A 20,871-nucleotide genomic window follows, 5' to 3' on the forward strand; every position below is an offset into this window, starting at 1 on the left:
ATTACCGTAGGGCTGTGTTTGGTGTATCATCCAGTGTAAAAGGAGCCCTTGTAGCTTTGTCTTTACAATTATTGTGTATGTGTCTTGTACAGAGTCTTAGTACATATGGGGGTCTACTGTTCTTGGTCATGGTTTGTAGTAAAATAAGTGCGTACTGTTTATACCTTTGAGAATACGGTGTAATTAAATCGCAAAATGACGAGGAACATTCAAGTTTAGTACATCACGGTTGTTAATACCGTAATTGATTGTATTAATTAATTAATTAATTTTATTTTTATTTCAGACAGAGTCCATACATTCATAAAATCATCATCCTCCGAGCCTTTTTCCCAATCATGTTGGGGTCGGCTTCCAGTCTAACCGGATTCAGCTGAGTACCAGTGCTTTACAAGAAGCGACTGCCTATCTGACCTCCTCAACCCAGTTACCTGGGCAACCCGATACCCCTTGGTTAGACTGGTGTCAGACTTACTGGCTTCTGACTACCCGTAACGACTGCCAAGGATGTTTAATGACAGCCGGGACCTACAGTTTAACGTGCCATCCGAAACACAGTCAATGGTGTCTAAGATATACTTAGAAAGTACATACAAACTTAGAAAAGTTGCATTGGTACTTGCCTGACCTGGGATCGAACCCGCGCCCTCATACTTGAGAGGTTGGTCTTTTACCCACTAGGCCACCACGACGGACGATTCATAAAATATTAACACAAAATAATTATTAACACATACATACACAATTATTAACACATACATAAACAATAATTATTATTTTTTTTATTTGTATTAAATGCATTTTTTATGTTTTAAATGTGCAGCAATTTAAATACTTAAATTTTATTACTTCATTTCCCACATTTTTTACAGAATTAAAGTTTTTCACACATACATATAGTACCTACCTATCTATACATAATTGGTAATACATTATGACTAAAATAATCTACAATGTCCTAAAACTAGGCAAGGGAAATGTGTACACTATTGAAGTATATTTTTTTTAAAGAGGCTTAACTCCGTAAATAAATCGAGATCAGGACTGTAAACTTTACTTACTTTCGTTATTTGCAAATATTCTTCCAAAGCACGGCCTGTGGCTATAAATTCAAAACAGAAACAATATCGTAAAACAATTTCAGAAACATATAGCAAGAAAAATCGTCGGCCACCTCGAACCGTCAATAAATAAAAACAGTTTTTAATAAAAGTGCTGCGTCCAACTAGCGCGTGGCGGCGCGACGCGATCCGGCACCATATTGCATCCGTACAGTATAAATTCGCTAATATGCCTGAACTCGTACGATAAAGCCTAAAATCGCAGAAGTTATTTTACTGCTGGAATAATTCTTCGGATTTTTGACAGCGCAATCGAAGTTTGCCGCTAGGCCCTGCCGCCGGGTTTAATTAAGAGCTGGTACAAACTCCAATTGCTACGTATCGGAGCTACGCTGCGCTGCCGAGGAATTGTCGGTTACTTTATGCTATTACACGCAAACTTCATTGATACTTTAATTGCTCCTGACTAATTTATACCTTTACTTATATTATTCCGGATATTTTTATTTTATGTGTAAATGCAAAATTGCAATTAAGAAGCAGTAAACTCTACTGCAATAGTTGCAAGTTTAAAAGGTTTTGCATTCATCGAGTACTAACAAATTGCAACGAATAAAGTTCCCGTCAATTCAATAGAGTTGAGAAATCATTTAACCTACCTTTAACAAATAGATAGTAGGTATGAACCAATCTAGAATTGGTCAGCTCCTGCCATGAATATCTCGATCGTGCAGACGTCATTTACAATTACTTGGTATCGTGCTCCGAAAGGTGAAGGCAAACGTCTCCCAACTCCCACACGTCAAGTCAAACGACTGATCGGCAGCGCCCCTGTCTTGTCCAACGCAGACAACACACTAGATACTAATACCCTTAAGATAGACACACAAATATTTGCCAAGATTATCGTATTATCTCAATAGGTAAAGAAGATCTTAGATGGCACATATGAAAATCGTTTAACGCAAGAAATGCCATAATGTGCGGGAATAAGAAATGAACCAAGAAATTGTTGATTAACAAATCATGTCAAGCAACATTTACAATAATTCAGCAAATTCGGCAATCGTGCACAATCAGTCTGGAGATAGGATTTTTTACCATCGGTTGTCCAAAGCCTGGCCGTTTCTAACGAGCTCATTGGAAATTCAAATGGAGCTGGACCGCCGCACCCTGTAATCAATAATATTACATGTACGTGCTTCCTGAAGTCGCCGCCTCAAGACCGCCTCACGAACACGGGAATACCATAGTAACAGCATGATTTCAACCAATATGATATCCGACAATTTGTCTCTATACCAAATCGATATGCGATAAGCAGTTTATTACGTTCTTCTCAATGAACATCAATTAAGGTAATTAAGTTTTTATTGGAAGACTTTCTACTCCCAAGGCAATGAAACACAATATTATTAATAATACTGCAGTGGAACCTCTCACTAATTACCTCTTAAAGTTGTTGTTTATTCATAGAACAACTCACACGAGTGCCAGTATAGGCTGACTTCAGTTATCTGTAAAGTGTAAATGAAGTGACAATCCTCGCAGCCTACGTTCGCATTAAACGATGCACTTACTTACTTGATCGCATTTAAATGAAAACGACTTGATAAAGCTAGCGTGTTTTACAAAAAACTAAATGCAATTACGGTTTTGATAGAATGCAACTTATATTATGCAAATAGTCGGTAAATGTTAACGAGTTCCATAGTAGGGGCACATAATCAGACCACATTACTGCAGATATCCTACAAATTATCAAAGTCCAGTCAAGTTGATTTTAAAGCCAGATCTCGATAGCAATTACAAAGTATTATTCATTCGGAGCATATCGTACCCGACGATACTATTCGTGTAGTGGATGCGAAGAAAATTGCACTAACTAATGATCATATCGTTTCTTGAATACAAATTCAGGTCTTTCAGCACACGGCGGGCAGCGGCTGGCCTATTACAGCCGTGTTACACTTGGTAAATTGAAACGGCGTTATGATTTATAGTGAGACTTCGCGAGCCGGTATTACGACCAGCTTCCGACACGAACGTGACGAGAACTTCAACAATTCAACACAAATTAACATTTCTTCCTCTATACGCAGTAGAGTTTGCCTTTTATATATCTACTTATTTTAATCGACGTTCCTTGAATCACACATTTTGGGGAAAACGTCTTAGAGTAAAATGGCCCCTTCAAATGCGACAAAATGATTTGTACAGGAAAACAGTACTTGTGAAATATTCACACGGGCGCCGCATCGTTTTGCTCCGCGTGCGGCGCAAATTCAAAACACATTAATCTCATATAACAACATTTTAATGGGACGGTGTAAATTTCTTCAGTCCCAAATTAAATATCAAGCCAGGAATAGGATGTTCGCATGGAAATGGTGCTCGTTTAGCAAAAAGGTTGGCGGAATATGGAGAGGCTTCTAACTGGGAGCTCTTAGTTTAAAAGTCATATTTAGCTAATTACGCTGCGGCTGCGGTCGTGCGGATGGCGGTTTGGCGTACTGTGGCCGAGGACTCTGCTCAAACTGTATCTGAATATATTACGGCCGCACTGCATATAAAACAGATAATGTAAGTCCGTCGTGAGACATATCTTGAGGAATATAATTTGCTAATCAGCTCACTGATAAACTGTGTCAAGCAAAGAAGTGTAATTTTAGTTTTTTTTTTTGCAGAATTTAAATAGTCATTTGTATGCACTATATAATGGCATGTCGATATTGCAGCTGTGAGAAACGAGGCGTTTCATATGAAGTAATAAAGATGAGATAATATTCTATACATCCATGTCCTGGTATTTGAATACTCGTGTGTTGCCTCTTTAAAAATAAGCAAAATGAGAAATGTATTTCAAATTGATACTAATATTCTTAAATTAAATAAGTTATAATTTGTACTCAATACAAGTCATAAAATGGAGGACAATAACAGTCTTCCGCTTGGACTCCTCATCTTTTCATTAAACTTCAGCAACACCACATTAATATTCACTAGATTTGTAAACAGCTCCCCCTTTCAGTAAGGAGGTCTCAATTGACCTCTCGTCGATAATTTTTGCAGCCGTTAATGCTCTGGGGCACAAAGTTACATAACTATGATACTCTGGTGTGCAGTTTGCTCAAAAAGTTAGGTGCAAATTTATAACGACTTGGGATAATATGCAGGATTAGCTTCCCACCTTTACTTTTCTTAAGCTTTTCCACGGCCGCTGTACGTGCGAGTAAAACGATTCAAACAGATAAGGAAGAGGCTTTCCATATATTTGTCGTTATCGAGACAACGAGATTGTAGCGGTGGGCCCGAGATATGTGTAACCATTTCACGAGGATCTCGCGAAAGAAATCCGACGAAAAAAGTATTTTTTACGTTTTTTTTTCAAATTTTCCGATTACAATCAAATATAAATTAATGTAAATAAGGTCGTTTCGTTTTAATAAAGTACATATCTAACAACCCATCCATTGAATGCCAGGCAACATCTTGGGCACGTCTGATGGTAAAGAGATTGTTATCTAAATATTGACAGAAGGCCCTAAACGAGATCGAATCCCTTGTTACAAACAGAGTTAATAAATTGATTCAAGATAAACACGCCCCTTGTCGTATTTAAAGGATTAATACTATTTGAATATGGTACCGATAGCCGTTATACGATTACTGAAATTCCTTTCAGTTCGGATAACTATTTATAAATAGCTTATTGCCCTCGAGATTTTTTGGGTTTACCCCTAGGAACCACTTCGCTCTCCGGGATGAAATATTACAGTTTATTTCGCCCTCGGGACACGTACCTTTCAATAGAGAATGTAATAACCAAATCGATTGAATAGTTCCGGAGATTAACGGTATACTTCATTTTAACAAGGATGTTATTTACATGTCATATTTGTACGGAACATAGACTTTATGTGTGTAAATAGTATGCAAATACGAAGTAGCATTCGTGCCGTGTATTAGCATGCAGGGCTATTAGAAGTCCGTCAGTTTACAGGTATGGGTCTCAATGCATAGGTCGAGTGTTATAACGATTGCGGTGTGCCCGTAGCCTTCGGATAGGCTACATACACAACATGACGTATATTAGTGAGGTATCGATGCGGCGAAGTGACCCGGTTACTTAGCGCCGGTACCTTATTGCGGTGCTCTTACAAGTGTCTAGGGAAACTGTGAGCTGTTATTACACTAGAATTTATGAGGTGAATTGCCCCTGCTATGTTCCAAGTTTGCCGTAAACAACAATACAGAACTTATCCAATGTTTGGTCCGCGCCGGCCTAATGTGACGTGCGGAATGGAAAGAAATCCTCGCTGAAGTATTCGTGTAAAGCTGTGTTATGAGAGTTTATTAGTTACTTGTACAACTTGCCTCGTTGTGTGCTAATGTTACAGTTTTATGTCACTGAGAAAGTCTCCTGACTTTATTTGTGTAATGAAAATCTAAAAGCATTACTTTAGTGATAAAAATATGTGCTCAGTAATGTTTTATGTAACTTGATAAAAGCGTTTAAAAATTGTGTCCTTTTCGTGTTAATAAAGGTGAATCCCATTATGAATACTTGTCATCTGAAAGCTTTTAATGTTATACATCACGCGATAATGTGTCAAGTTATTACTGTTGTTATGAGGGTATTTAGACACATGTTATTAGTTCTGTGATAAATTTAAATTGCTGTTATTATTTGACTTACGTTTATTTTATGTTTCGTTATTATGTCATGTATCGTTACACCTCATTAATATTTTAGAGCTCAAACACTAGCGAACTTTCTGCTCAGTTTTTCCGCGCGGTCGGTTAGTATGAAAGCGATAGTATTACACTTTTTGGTATAAAACAAAGCTCGCCCCTATCGCTCCTTAAACGTTACTGATGCAATGTATGTTTTCCATACATAAAGCATTTGCCTTCAAGGCAAACAGTCGTGATGTTTGTATAAAACTATTCCGCCATATCTCAGTTACATAACACTTCTGCTTAAAGTCGCATTCTTTGGCTGCCGGCTACGGTTGATGGCCCAGTTATGTGGCTTCAAGCAGTGCTCGCTCACGTACAACCTACCCTGCTTATTTCTAAACCAAGAAAAATGGAAACTATATACACCGTGAAATAAATAAAACATAGTAAACGTAGTAGCAAAATTAATAAAACGAGTTTAGGTTAGAAGCTTAGCCCGCAATGGCTTGCTCCAAACCATTTCACATGTGCCGTTCATTAAGTGAATATGATCGATAGTTGAGCGGAACCGGAGGTTGGCCGTAGCGCACCGCTAGATCATTACTGATATGCGAATGGCGCCTGCGGTTCGAAAACGCCCTTCTGGTCGTTATTAATTGCCCCACGAACAAAAGCAAATGACTGTAGAGGTGATCCTGCTAGGGTGGGTCGACGTTATCCATTCAGCCGGTGTAGACGTCCGCGAAGAGAAATGTTCATTCACGATAGGAGAATTTATGACTTTGATTTACGCGAGACTTTTCACGTGGCGCCCTCGACGCCGTACTTCGTCCATAAATAGAGAAGGGTCCCCGGCTGACGTTTGCGAGGCACGTTATTATTGCATGTTACAGCTCGCGTCACTGTCAACCGATATTCATCCCCGCGCTCCACTGATACCGAGAGCGATCTTATTAGCATATCGGATTTCACCTTTTAAACGATTATGATATACGTTTGGGTGCGCTTCGAAGCAATAAAGCTGCTCTAGAGATTATAACGAAATTGAGGGAAATCCTGTAACTGGAACAGACTGCTGGGCACTTATTGTGATTTAGTGATCACGCAATAACTATTGTTCTGTGTTGTTGTTTGCTGCTTCACGATAATGAACATTTCATAAAGGAAAAACGTTTCCAGGATGTAATTCAAATTATTTTAAATATCATTAAAATTTTGAATGCTTGTACGTAAACACAAATTGTTTAAAAAATATGAGGCTTAAAAATACGAAGTGTGGTTGTTGTCGTCACATTGTTCGGCCGCCATTGCAGCGGCAGTTAGGTAGTTTTATCTCACACAATTTCAATTTTTCATCTGCAGCTGTCAGCTCGGCGGCGGCAGATAAGTAACGTTCGCGTTCGCGTCGCGTCCCCGCATAAAAGTTTGTTCCCCGCCAGTTTGTTCGCTCCACTTCCTTTTATAAACTTTTTGTATGAGCCGCCACTGGCGCGATATCAATAATTCTTACAATTTGTGCTCGTATTCAATCGATGGAAGCCGACTGCCGACTCAAACCTCATTCACTACGACATAGCGATAAACATCTTTACTTAGAATTGGCGTTTGCATGAAATTGTAATCTACACTATTAATCAGCCACGACGTGAATTGTGAGCCCTGACGTTGACATTCGTGATTTTAGTTCGATATTGCTTTCAAAAATAATAATAATGTCAAAGCGTCATGCTAATTAATGAGGCTTGCCTACCCTCGTAGGTACCCTTTATGTGGAGTTTACTAGAGTGAAGGTCAATCATGAGTTATATTCTCGTTAGATAACTAACTAAAAGCATATAGGTGATAACTTGATGTTCATAAGTGCATGGAAATAAATATGAACATCATAGCCGAGTACGGTAACTGGGGCATTGTGGCACATAGTTTTCATAAAGTTTTATACAAGTCGTATTGAATTAAGCGAGCGGTTCGGCCCATCGATATCTGTATAAATACTTGTCTTGTTGAAGGTGGCTTTGTATTCAGGGCATTTGTATTACAAAGTCAAGCAACATCCCGCTCCATTCAAGAAGTTGGACTATTGATAACTACAGTTGAAGCCTGTCCGATCTCCTCGTTTGTTTAGTGTTATTTTACGGACAGTTAATTAAAGCTGTGCGTTCTTAGTTTGACTTGTTGGAACTTTTACACCGATAACAACATTAATGAAAACTCGTCTGGATTTGGGCAAAGAGTGGCGGTGACAGAGGCGGGCGAGACGCAGGGCGGGCGGGGTCCGCCGGGTGGATGTGCCAGTCCGCGCCGCGCCGCACTGCCGACCTTACGTCGCCGCCGTCGTCGCGACGCTCTCACTACGCTCGCGATCGCGAACCCCGATATTTTCAGACTATTTATGCCGCGAAGTACACGCGTGCAATGATGGGGACTGCCACCCTCCCGGGACAAGAGGCCTACGACTGTGTTCAGTGTACCGTTTGGATGTGTTTTCGTTTGAAGTAACATGTGCTGAAGGCGAGTTCCGTTTCTATGGGTGCACTGGTTCGTCGCCCTACGCGGTCTGTCACCCACTTTTGATGATTAGAATGAACTAGTTTGTGACGCACACTACACACGATGGCAGTACTATGATGCTATTTTGGTTAAACGAACGACTTATTAGAGTCCTCCGTCCTGTTCGACAGTGATCAATGTGAGATACTTGTACCTATGATTAAGTTTAAAATTACCTAATATACCTTTGTAAAACATTATTATACCCTCACAAATACCCACAAAACCGGAATGAAATTGAGCAATTTTCTTTTAGTCCCAAGATAAATCACGAGGTCTCGGTAAAATTATATTCGTGGTTCCGAAACTTTGCCATTAATTATTTTAATTACAAGTTTGGTACGTTGACCTTTTAGCTTTGTATTTTTTGTGTTCATACGTACGTAGAAAAATTACTTCAAAATATTTAAATGCGGCAGACAGTCTTGCACGCGATTCTATTTCCCTAAGTTAACGAGGTACGCGGAAAAACGTTTATCTAAATAAGTTTGCTAATGTATAGAATTAGTTGCGCGCTCACCACGCGAAACACTAAACTAAACTATATGTAGGGAAGAACTTTATTTTTCTCCATCTTGCTAACCCGCATTTATGGTGGAAACTTGTTTAAAAGTTTAAGCACTACCTTTTTTTTTACTTGGAAAAGAAAATGTTACGCTGAATGTTTCGGAAAACTCGCTCATTTACAGCAATTAAATAGTTGCAAGTTTGACTAACGCAGAAAAAGATCTAGACATAAACATAAAATATCTAGCTTTTATTTATTTATGTGATTATAAAATAGTCGTGGTGGCCTAGTGGGTAAAGGACCAACCTCTCAAGTATGAGGGCGCGGGTTCGATTCCAGGTCAGGCAAGTACCAATGCAACTTTTCTAAGTTTGTATGTACTTTCTAAGTATATCTTAGACATCATTGGCTGTGTTTCGGATGGCACGTTAAACTGTAGGTCCCGGCTGTCATTGAACATCCTTGGCAGTCGTTACGGGTAGTCAGAAGCCAGTAAGTCTGACACCAGTCTAGCCAGGGGTATCGGGTTGCCCGGGTAACTGGGTTGAGGAGGTCAGATAGGCAGTCGCTTCTTGTAAAGCACTGGTACTCAGCTGAATCCGGTTAGACTGGAAGCCGACCCCAACATGATTGGGAAAAAGGCTCGGAGGATGATGATGATTATAAAATTATCCTAAATAATGAGTCACATTATTTATATCAGCTGTTAGCTCCATGCTCATAGACAAACATACTTGCAGACTATGGTCGGTGTGTTCGTAACTCGTACCAGCGTACAGCGTGTGTTCAATTGTGTTTTTAACTTGGCAATTACACGATGCTTTAATTTATGACAGTGCAATTACTGCTTAGACCCGGTTCAATGCCAGTTTACAGAGGGTGGTCAAGTTTTTGAGTAGAAAAATACTTTTAAAATGGTATTGAATATTTAAGGAAATGTTCCTTTAAAAAAGTTTTGAGATATCATAGTACGCGCTAAGTTTATCCTAGTATAGAGGTTCGTTCAGTCTAAGACATTATCGCGCGAGACGTCAGTCGGACGGCGAAATGCACTCAACTGCATTTTATCATCGCTGCTGGTAATAAAATATCTCGCGTCGCTTCTTGATTGGCAGTATAATGTTCCTTTCTAGTAATAAAGTTAGTATTTTTCATTCGATTGATGAGTGTATTCATATAAAACGGTAAATCCGAATGAATAAAACGGGCTGTGTCGAACATGTGGCAGCATTCGAGCGTCAGCTTAAAGCCTACGCGTATCAGAACGATTTTCCTTATTTTCCTCTTCCACCTTTCATGATTGAAACACATGGTATATGTAAATAAAGCTACAATGTTTTCTTTTCACCGGTATTCGACCGCAGGTACCTACACGAATAAAAAATTGTAAGCCTACGCCGTAGCAATTGCCTACGGCGTAGCAAGCTTAGTAATTTAATATTATGAGTATTATGACCCATTATTTTATTAATATTATAACCTCACTAAACTATTATTCTAATGTTTCAAACATTAGCCTACATAAGCACGGTATATGTTGAGTACCTAATTGTAATAATATTTAGATTGATGATTAGGTACTATAAAACCGTAAGAATAAAATCGTATTGTTAATCTCAGAAGATCTTTTCAATCTTTTTTATCTCTGTTTATACTACACGTTGGGCATCGCACATCACATGGACGGAAAGTTATTCCAATAATTGCTCTATTTTTTATAGAGTGACCATTGAACGGAATTAATATTGAACGAAAAATTTTGCTATGCATACCAATGTAAAAAATAAAAGTAAAATACTTATACCATCACTTTTGATTTGTAAATACAAAATATATTGAACACATTTAATACTTCAAATTAATCTGTGTTGGCCTGTTTTGCAGTGAACTTTGATATAATAAGAAAATGTTGATGTGCAATCTAACTTAGCTGAAACCCTTTGAAAGACAACAAGCATGATATTGTGTTATCAACCAATTCAAAGTCTTGAAATTGTTCTTCTTAGTAGTGAAGAAAACTTTCAGTAGCCATCATGAGTTATAATTCCCATTTATATAAAAAAAAACATTTGCTAATATAGCATAAATATTTTATTAACAACTAGCCGTTTTTTCTCTTTATTATATTAGCGTACATACCATAATAATAATAATTGTTAATTTGCCAAATAATATACCTAACCCAGAAAATAACGTAACGGCAATTTCTGAAACAGGCGCCATATGTTATTGTCTCCAAATACACATAACGTACCCGAAAACGGTTACACCCTTACCATCAATGTGTCTTGGTTTATAGCACTTAAGCCCGATCTATTATCGCCCTTGTAATTTTCAATGCCATAAATCGTCGAACAACATATTACAGCCCTGGTATTGATAGTCAAGCCTAATTGTTATTGCTCACCTTGTTTTGCATGATGTCACTACGAAACCGTATGCCCAAAACGTTTTAACACGATTTGTTAATAAACACATGCCTAGCAAGGCTAACATTTATTAATTAATACGCAGAAACAATTAGTTTAGGGAGTGGTAGGTTAACCATACTCGCACTGATGGCTCGATATTGGTCGGTTAAGCATCGGTCGGGCCGCTCGTTACTTGGCTGGGTGAACCTTTACCGCACTACACATGATTTCTCTTCGCCATGATTAATGTTAACCCGTACCTTTTTAAACACATAACAAGAGCTACGTAATAAACTCTCTCCGGGACTTCATGTTTCCTACTGCCGTAATTTTACTGCTTCTTTACGCATTTCGAAGTAAATAAAACAAAATATAAAACAAAAGAGGGACGGAACAGCTGATCCGTGTTTTCCATGTTTTACCTCGAGCAAGTACGAAATATTTGTCAAATTCGTGGCTTAAATATATGGCCTCCTGAGAAATAACTTCGGTCGTATTTTTGCTGAAATTAGAAAAGCATATTTTCGTATTCCTTTTATCAACAAAATTTTCTAAACTTTATAAGGCTTGATATGAATAATAATTCATATCAAGCCTTATAAAGTTTAGAAAATGAGGTTTATAAACCTTACTAATAGATTTTTTGGGTTATCCTAAGAATAATTGACTCGGGTATTATTTTATCAAATATATATATTAATGGATTCTATTTGCGTAAAAGAACGTCCAAACACATCAGCGTACCTGCCCGCTTGTTCGCTATGCGAAGCGTCGCTGAAACTACAGTAGCGTACACGCTACCGCCGCCGTGGTGACGTCACTGTGACGTTTACTAAACTTCACACACTAGCTATCAAACAAATAGAACAAGCATTTTTCCGATGTGAAGTGTTTGTTTTTGCACGTTGTCTTTTTTTGCAAACAACGCGGGTTAGGGTGCGTCCACATCTGGCGAATGCGCCGCGAATGCGCAGCACGCGAGCCGATTGCGAGCTGTCCGCGAGCTGCGCGCGTGCATTTTTGTTCGTGCGCCGCTTCTGCGCCGCCCGCGCGCAGCTCGCGCGCGACCTAAGCGCCGCACGCGAGCGGCGCACAGGCGGCGCGCGACGTCTGCCATCTTCGATAGTACTGAGCCAATATACGGAACTGTAAGGGCGAGAACTGATTGCGCGCAGATCGCGCGCCGCTCGCGCGCTCTATACGAGCCTTGCGTGAGTTGCGCTAAAGAGGCGCACCGAACTATTGCAGTGACTGCACGCGCGCAGCTCGCGGACAGCTCGCGATCGGCTCGCGTGCTGCGCATTCACGGCGCATTCGCCAGATGTGGACGCACCCTTATACTTATCATTTGTTTACATGGAGCTAACATTTTTAATTCATACTCGTCTAGATTGACATTAAAAAGCGGAATAAACCGGGGATGGAATGCATGGGTTTTTTTCAATTTTTGACAAAAAAGTAAACTCTAATTAATGTCAGTTAACGAAAAAACTCCAAACTTTTGGTTTGTAATTGTCTGGGGTCAGTAGGGTAATTCCTGGCATGAAAACCTAATAATCCATTTTGTCTAAGCCAAGCCAGCCAAGCTAGGCATGGCCTAGACTTTATGAAAAGCTAGTTTACACCTACTTGACCAATGAGGCATATACTTTTAAGACTAGTCGAATAATAAGATATACTTCGATTTTCGCAAGAAAAACGAACGTTTATGTTCTAGGATTACCCCATAAGATTTAAGGTGGTCTTTAAATTCTAACACCATTATCGTGTTCCAGTTCTCGTAAAGCTTAAAGATATTATGTCCGACCAGGAACGACCAACATTATTTATTTCACTAACATTTATTTGTTACACCTAGTAACGTATTTTCGGCGTAAAGTGTGTCTCTTCTTAGTAAGTGCAAGTTTACAAACATGAGCTCCAACGTATTTATAAGGAAAAATACCAAAAGTGTTGGATTCGATGTTATTCAAATTGCAGAACTAATAAGGATGAAAACGCACAAAAATAATGCTACTCAATTTCACATTAAAATCACAAGCACAACAAAATTGCGAATAGTATAATTAATCAGTTTCTGCAATTTGAGTATGAAGTATATGTACCAAATTTTTTTTAGAATCTATACATATACTTTTTGGGATTTAGCTATAAAACCGCATTAGAATAAAATATTCGGATAATTGAGGATTTTTGTGACCAACGCAGATGCTCAATAATGAATAAGGGTACAGTAGGCACGGCAAGCATTTAAAATTAGTAGCTCCCTAATTTGAACCGGGTCGGCAGTCACGAGTCGTAACTTGCTGTCCCTCAACTTTTATGTAATGACTTTTGTTTGTTTTTAATTTAATTAATTCCAACGGATTATCCTAGTTATCGCAGGGATTCACAGAAAAGTTTAATATTGACTCCCTCGAAAGGTCGACGAACGCATCCTCATGTTTGTTACTTTTGTATTAGTGTTACAAAGAGTGTCGATAAATTAAATCAGCATCCCTGTTGCGATACTTGCTTGTTACGTTCGTATAGGTAGTTTGGTAATCTAGTTACATAACTCACACGTGTCAAAATCAGAGAAATAAATACGGTTAATTTAAGTTAGGGGTGTTTGTTTACTCACGTCGCTACTTCTTTGTCTGGCGTCCTGTGTAGCGCTGCGCCTCTACCCGGCGGAGGTGCGGCGCGCGGGCGCTTCTCCTAACACAAAAGATAAATACTACCGTCGAACAAGACGAGTAATTGAGATAAACAGACGTGTATTCTACTACATAACTTTCTGACTTCCGATGTAACGCATAATAAAATCAACCAAGTTTCTTCCCTAACTGAGTAGATTCAGTTAGTAGACTGTACGTTGATTAACGGGCATTATCGTTGGGCACACAATCTGATTAACCTTTTATAATATCATTAGCTGTTTCTGCAGATTATATCAGTCCCTAACTCGAATAGCATCAGCGTATCTGCCATCTCCTAATGGATGTGTAATTCATTTACAGCGTCTTTAATGATGTTTTCTCCGGTGAAACATAAGCTCAAATGAGGCGATTAAGCGTTGAAGATGAACAGGCCGGGCTACGATTATACCGTGCCTGCATCCACCACCTATTACGCGAGTAATAACCGGCCACCGCAATACGAGCGCGGCTACGGACAGCTCACAGCCGGTCCTCTCTATAGCCCCTCCTCCCATCCTCTCTCCAATTACGCAGATGTATATGAGGGCAACAACGATACCACTCTCAGAGCAGAAGAGAGGCACTGGTACATAGAGAACCATAAAAATTTACAGCCGAATTATGACGTCAGCGACGCCATACCTCAAGATGCCAAAGTTAAGAAAGAGGAGGAGAAGAAAAGCGAAGTACCGATCAGACGGTCTGATGCAGGACAGCCGCGACAGAGAAGGAAAGAGGACCGCTGCTCTTGCGAGTGCTGGCCTAGTACCGACAATAATATCGTGCAAGATAGTACAGGGAACGAGACGACGAGGTCGCTGTCGGGGGTCGACATGGTGGCCTCGTACGGTGTGTACGGCAACCCTAGAGATGACGAAAGTTCAGGGTTTGCGCGGCTGTCGGAGAAGAGTGGTGTTTATGGACAAGGGAGCGATGCTCCAGTGCAGGGCGTGATAGTGAACCAGCAAGGGAACAGCGCGGTGGTGCGCGCGCCGTCGCCCGCGCAGCCGGGCTGCGGCCGCTGCTGCGCGTGGTCGAGCGCCGCGCCTGCCGCCAACTCGGAAGACTACTGCTGGATACACTACTGCCGCCCCGCCCTCATAGTTTTACTACTATTGTTTTTTCTAGTCTTGTTGGGCGTTTCTACTGGTTTCTTACTGACGAATAACTGTAAGTATCCGAATAGTTAAATTAATTTATCTTATATGTATTAATTAATTTAAGACAGCGGCCTCGTTTTAATAGGTCGTCGTGATGAGCGAAACTCTGCAGGTATACCAAAACTTGCGTGTAGTATTTTGATCATAAGGACAAAAGCATAACTACAAACTAAACATAACGAATTTTAAAATATTTCAACAAACAAATGCAGTTTCATAAGTTACTTATCCAGAAGACCGAAGTTCTACCCTAAAATAAACCTTTCCCTCTCTTCAATTTGATGTTGTAAAACCATTTCCATGTTTTAAATGGACGCATCTAGAAATAAATACATGGATTGGTGGAGTGACAAGTGCATTCGCTCCTCGCTAACCCGATTAATTCGATCAACTTGATCATTGCCGCCCATAGATAGATAAAGCCCATCGACACTACATGTCTGTAGTGTCACTCGATTCACGCCCGGCGATATTTAGAATTTATTTCCATTTCACCAATACAATCGGTATAAAAATAAATTATTTCCTCCTTTTTTTATTGGGACTAACAAGTCCAAACGCTCGGCCGGCTGAAAATTCCAGCGCAACCAGGAACTATAGCGCTTACCAATCAAATCCGCCAAGCAATTGTTTTTGCTTACTGGGACCAACTACTGTACAGTTTACGATCGCCACTGTAAATCAATGCATTCCTAACTTTTATATTCCGTATCGGATTGTTTATGCCTATATATTAGTACAATATAAACATTGTTTTGCAAAGCACATAAAGTTTTGGAAGTCACAACTGCACAGATAATAAAGTGTTCTAAAACAACGAAAACATAAAGCAAGCAGTTTTAATTCCAAAGGTATTAAAAAGTTTTAAGTATTCCAGTTTTCAGATGTTGAACAAATTATGATTTCGAGACGTAGAGTTGTGAAGTTGCACCTGCAACGAAATCTCCCGACGCCTGGCAGTTACAAACACCACTTAAATGTCAACAAATGCGCGGTGTTTAAATATAACTGCTACAAAGTATAAAAATTAATATTTCAGTTCAGTAACTCATGAAACGATGCCAAAATACACGTTTATGTAGCCCATATGGGACTACTTGGGTGCAGAGCAATTTTTTATAAATATAAAGATTAAATAAAACTGACTGTTGCCAAATTATTTCTAATTAAAAAAAAAACATTAAATGATTTCATCGCGGATCGAGCAAATTGTACATAATTACCTACACATTTAATTATAAGGAAAATACACCTAAATGTTCTAAAAGATTGTGGTTATCAAAGAAAATAAAGGGTTGTGTCCCTTTAACCTCGATTTAAGTAAATCGAAAGACATATACACAGTTATACTGGCTGGTGTATGAATACCGGGTTCCATTCCGTTCCGCTCGTTTTTCTCTCTGGCAGAACATTAATTTTAGTGGCACTCTGGGCGCACACTCACAGTAGGATTTTCAAATTGCGGTGAAACCATTGGAATTAAGGAAGTAGCTTAAATATTCATGGAGTCACGGGAATATTTAAAAAAAGGCCTTTTCAAGTATTGTCATTTGATTTTTCATTTAAAATCCGACGTTTCATTTAAAAATCATCTCAAAATATAAGAACAACAAACGACTTTCAAAATACAACTGAACACCTTATTTAAACTTCACTTCAAAATTTTCTTACAAAAGCTTTTTGACATCAAAGAGCAGTTTGGTGTCGTCAGCCCTTTATGTTGCTTTAAAAACCCTTGCACAATTTGTGATGGGGAGTTTGAATGACTTCACGACTTCAGTCACGTTACCTGCCGTTTCTGTTTTAATTGCGAACATTGCAATAACAGCGGGAATATTTTAAAAATCATTTCTTTAATGAAACTTTTAAAATTGTATATAATTTTAATTTAATTATTGCATCAAAGTTGCCCAGTTATGTGTAACATATTGCTTTCATGGCTTTTCATGAAGAAAATTTTATTCGCGTACAAACTTGGATGTAGGACGTGTGGCGCAAAAAGTTGCCGTCCAACTTTCAGAGTAGTCGATTAACTTTTAATTAATGAAAGGCAGAGCTTCGTTCGGGAACAGTTTTCTAGATATTGATAAAATCGACAGCGCCATTTTGTCTGATAGACAAATGGAAAAAGTTCAAAATGTACGGTCTGCAGAAGTATGTGCTGATTTCAGCTGAAGCTCCATTAGTAGAGGCATATTATTTGCAATTCGAAATCAAATGCTGTGTGGACCCTTCTTAAATCTTAGACTAATTAACACATCAGTAGCTTTTTATACATATCACATCCTTTGCCATTGAATTGAAAGACTAAAAAGAAGGCGTAGGTTTCATCAAATGAGATTCGCGCTACCTACCTAACAAGCCATCGCCTAACAAATCCAGGTCACTGACAAAGCCTTTTGATTTACCGAGAACGACCACAAATCTATTACTATTCCCTATCCACTAGACCTTCAAGTAGGTACACACAACAATCATACGAGATCCGAGATAACGTTTCACATGTCTGCGTAGTGATATTGGTTTATAATTCTCAGTTATTGGCTGTAGAATGGTAGCCGATAAACGGAAATAGGTTGCCATACCACATAATTGAGACCTAATACTGTGAGGTTATTGGCAAACAGTAACTGTAGATACGGCTTTGAGCAGGTACTCCAAATGAGTTCATATTATACTGGTATTGGTTTTACCATGATTATGTTCGATATATTTCTCAACAACATGGAAATTGCAAAAAGGTACACGCAATTAATAATCGTCGATGATACCCATAAGTATCAAGTCGGACGCTCCCCCTCGGTAGCTAGTGGATACTTGAACAAAAAGATAAGCCGATACACTTTATGTTTCCTTTCGTTAAAAATCACCATGCAAATTAAGTAGATTACGTGAATATCATTAAGGCTTATTACTTGGAAAGAAGTTTTTTTTAAGGCTGTATTATAGTTCGGCCATTCAGAGAATGCGTTCCTGACACGTCGCGATTGAACTGACGACGTAACTACATTCATTGATTATTGATATAATAATGTTGTTTTAATGCTCCTCAATTGTTAAAACGGTAAACAACCAGCAAAAATATTTTTATCGTAACTGCAACGCCATTGCAAAGTTACGTCGTCAGTTCAATCGCGACGTGTCAGGAACGCATTCTCTGAATGGCCGAACTATAACAAGCTTAATTCATGGATGATATGTATACAATAAGAGGTGTTCATTATCATTCCATTCATAATAAGAAAAATATACAGAACAAAACTGCGATGCCTACAATAAATAGTACACTGTTATATACTATACGATAGTTGCGAATAAAATTGATGAAAAGTCAAATATAAGTTTCCATAACATAACTGTTTTGTTAGATACTAACCCAAGATTTATCTAAAAATAACTGATAGGCATAGGTATTATAACAAGAAACGGATTTTATAATCCGCTTTTCGTATCAAAGCTTTATTAAAAAGAAAAAGTTAAGGGGATTATTCGTGAACAGATTTTTTCAGTAGATATATGATGAAAACAAGCGAAAAATCATGACCGTGTCTCTACAACACTTGGGAGATTTTACCTAGAAATGTGATGGCCTCACTCGTAATTAAATTCAAATATTTGACGTCGTCGTGCGTTCTAATTTCTTATTAAAACTTTCTTGCTTGGGTCTTGATTTAGGAAAATTAGCATCACAGAATATTGTTAGTAATTTCTTATTTAATATTCGTTATATAGGCATATGAATATTTTAAAATTCGAATGGTAATATATTTATAAAATAGTTTTATTACGAAACAACTTGTAAACTAATTGAAGATTTCGAATTCAATAACAAATATCAAAATTAGGTTACAATTGAAAAATTCTGTATTTCATATTTATAATACATGAATTCAACGTTTACTACTTCGGACTACTTAATACAATACATAATATATCAAAACAAAATTAACCAAATATGGTCCTCGAGTAAAATAATACAACATAATAAAACAAAAGCTCCGTAGTTATTAATATCGCTCGATGTCAATATAATAAAACAACGTACACAATACAGACGATATTTATCGTCTTGTTCAACTAAAGAACATTTTATTTATCTTCGAATAAATCTGTTTGGCATATAATCGAGCGTAGGCATATAGGGCTTGAACACACCTTAATAACACAGTTGGTCCATTGTTAGCAGTACGTAGATTGTGGTAGAACAATAATTAACTATGTTCGACGTTAAATAAATTATAGTTGGAATATAGAACTGGCGACAGCTTACCTAAGTAGTTCCAGTAGTTCCACAACTGCTATTAGATATTCATAGGGGAAGGCCAAGTTTATGGGTTAAAGCGCTCCTGTAAGATTATTCTGTATTGCTAATTGCTAAGCAATGTGCATAATGTGGTAAGTTTCTGCCACAACACGGCTTGAAATCCTTCCTAAGGAACCTTGGTCTTTTGGTAGGCTTATGTGGGTCCGACATTATGAACCGTTTTAATGAATCGTAAACGTAATCGTGATAAACAATAGTTTCATTTGTAACATGATGCTTACTTGACATCATATTAATTGTTTGTTTTTGCAAATAGTAAACAAATACCTATTTTAAAACATGGTTATGGTTTTTGCATAGAGCCAATGATTTCGCACACTTATTAATAAAGTGCCTGGGTAGTACGACCATGCTCACTGAGTGAAGTATTAATAATCTCGTGTCGACATAACGTCTATGCATTAAACCTACGTCTGTAACGTTACTAAACGTTTTGCGTGTTGCAACAGCTGCGCAGTTAGTTGCAACTCTATGCAATAGATTGTCGAAAACTCGGAACGGATCGTTCTTTTTTAACGACAGAATTAATTTCCACCGGCGCCGGTGTGGCAGGGGACTGGTCCACGAGTCACGTTCAACTTTAGCTTTTGAAGCCGAGCGCGAATGGCTAATCGATCGATTAATTTTCACACCGTTTGAACACGAATTTCTCGTAGACTGCAAGGATTGGAATCTATAATACCCTGAAATATACTCTCTTGTACAGACAGTTATGGGACACAGGTATCCACTTTATTAAATAACACCAAGTTTTATAGGTTAATCGGACTACGACGGCTATTTAATAGTTTCGTGGAGCTTTGTATTTCATTTTACTACTATTCCCAAAAGCCTATTACTGGGTATACCAGCAGATAAAAGATAAAACCGTAACAGTTTATTGCCATTTGAGAAGAGATTATTTCATCAAATAGCCTATCATAAATCTGTGTTTTATTGAATTTCAACGAACATAAAATTAAATAGATATCAGCGCTATAAACACCAATGATTCCCGGTGAGCATTTCAATCGACCGATACGAGATTAAGTCCGATGCGAACGCAACAGGAAACTGGAGCGAAATCGATACAACGAATCGAGCAGAGGCGGCTGTTATGGCGCCGCAACAAATTGAAATTGATACCATCGGTGGGCAGTAGCGAGCGGCCGGATATTACGGGTGTCAAGCGCAATCACGCACTAGCCTGCGAGCTGGCCACTGGCGAGGTAGACGCCGTATCTAACACTTTGTTAGATCTGCACTGGCCTCCCGTGTTGTTCGTGCGTAATTGCGCCATTCACTCGGGTTTGGCAGCCGATGGTGTGGGGCATACGTGTTCATGAATCCACTTAGACGGATATTTCCAACGCTATTTTCGAAAGCAGCTAATAGGGCGACACTTTAATTGGGTCGACGTAAAACTTCAAGGACGAATGACCGTTAACATTCGATGCTAAATGGAGTTCTATTTATATTTTAGTACTGAGGTTCTAATTGAGAAACTTACATCA

The 20,871-nt window shown here is 38.6% G+C and overlaps 1 protein-coding gene across 5 annotated transcripts in view; it reads left to right on the top strand.

Annotated features, from left to right (window-relative positions):
• The window catches only part of LOC124640592 (agrin-like), a 143,778-nt gene that overhangs the window by 82,046 nt on the left and 40,861 nt on the right, over nt 1–20,871 (top strand). For 4 of the 5 annotated variants that reach the window (XR_006985835.1, XM_047178804.1, XM_047180235.1 and 1 more), the window contains exon 1: nt 14,104–15,064. The exons of the other annotated variant lie outside the window; for it this stretch is intronic. Coding sequence is in view for 3 of the 4 variants with exons in the window: in XM_047178804.1 (XP_047034760.1) it covers nt 14,278–15,064 (787 nt within the window). In the remaining variant the exon portion in view is untranslated. Of the gene's footprint in view, nt 1–14,103; nt 15,065–20,871 lie in introns of those variants that run through there. 5 annotated transcript variants of the gene reach the window in all.

This window comes from Helicoverpa zea, chromosome 1 (genome assembly GCF_022581195.2).
Source record: "Helicoverpa zea isolate HzStark_Cry1AcR chromosome 1, ilHelZeax1.1, whole genome shotgun sequence".
NCBI classification, from domain to species: domain Eukaryota; kingdom Metazoa; phylum Arthropoda; class Insecta; order Lepidoptera; family Noctuidae; genus Helicoverpa; species Helicoverpa zea.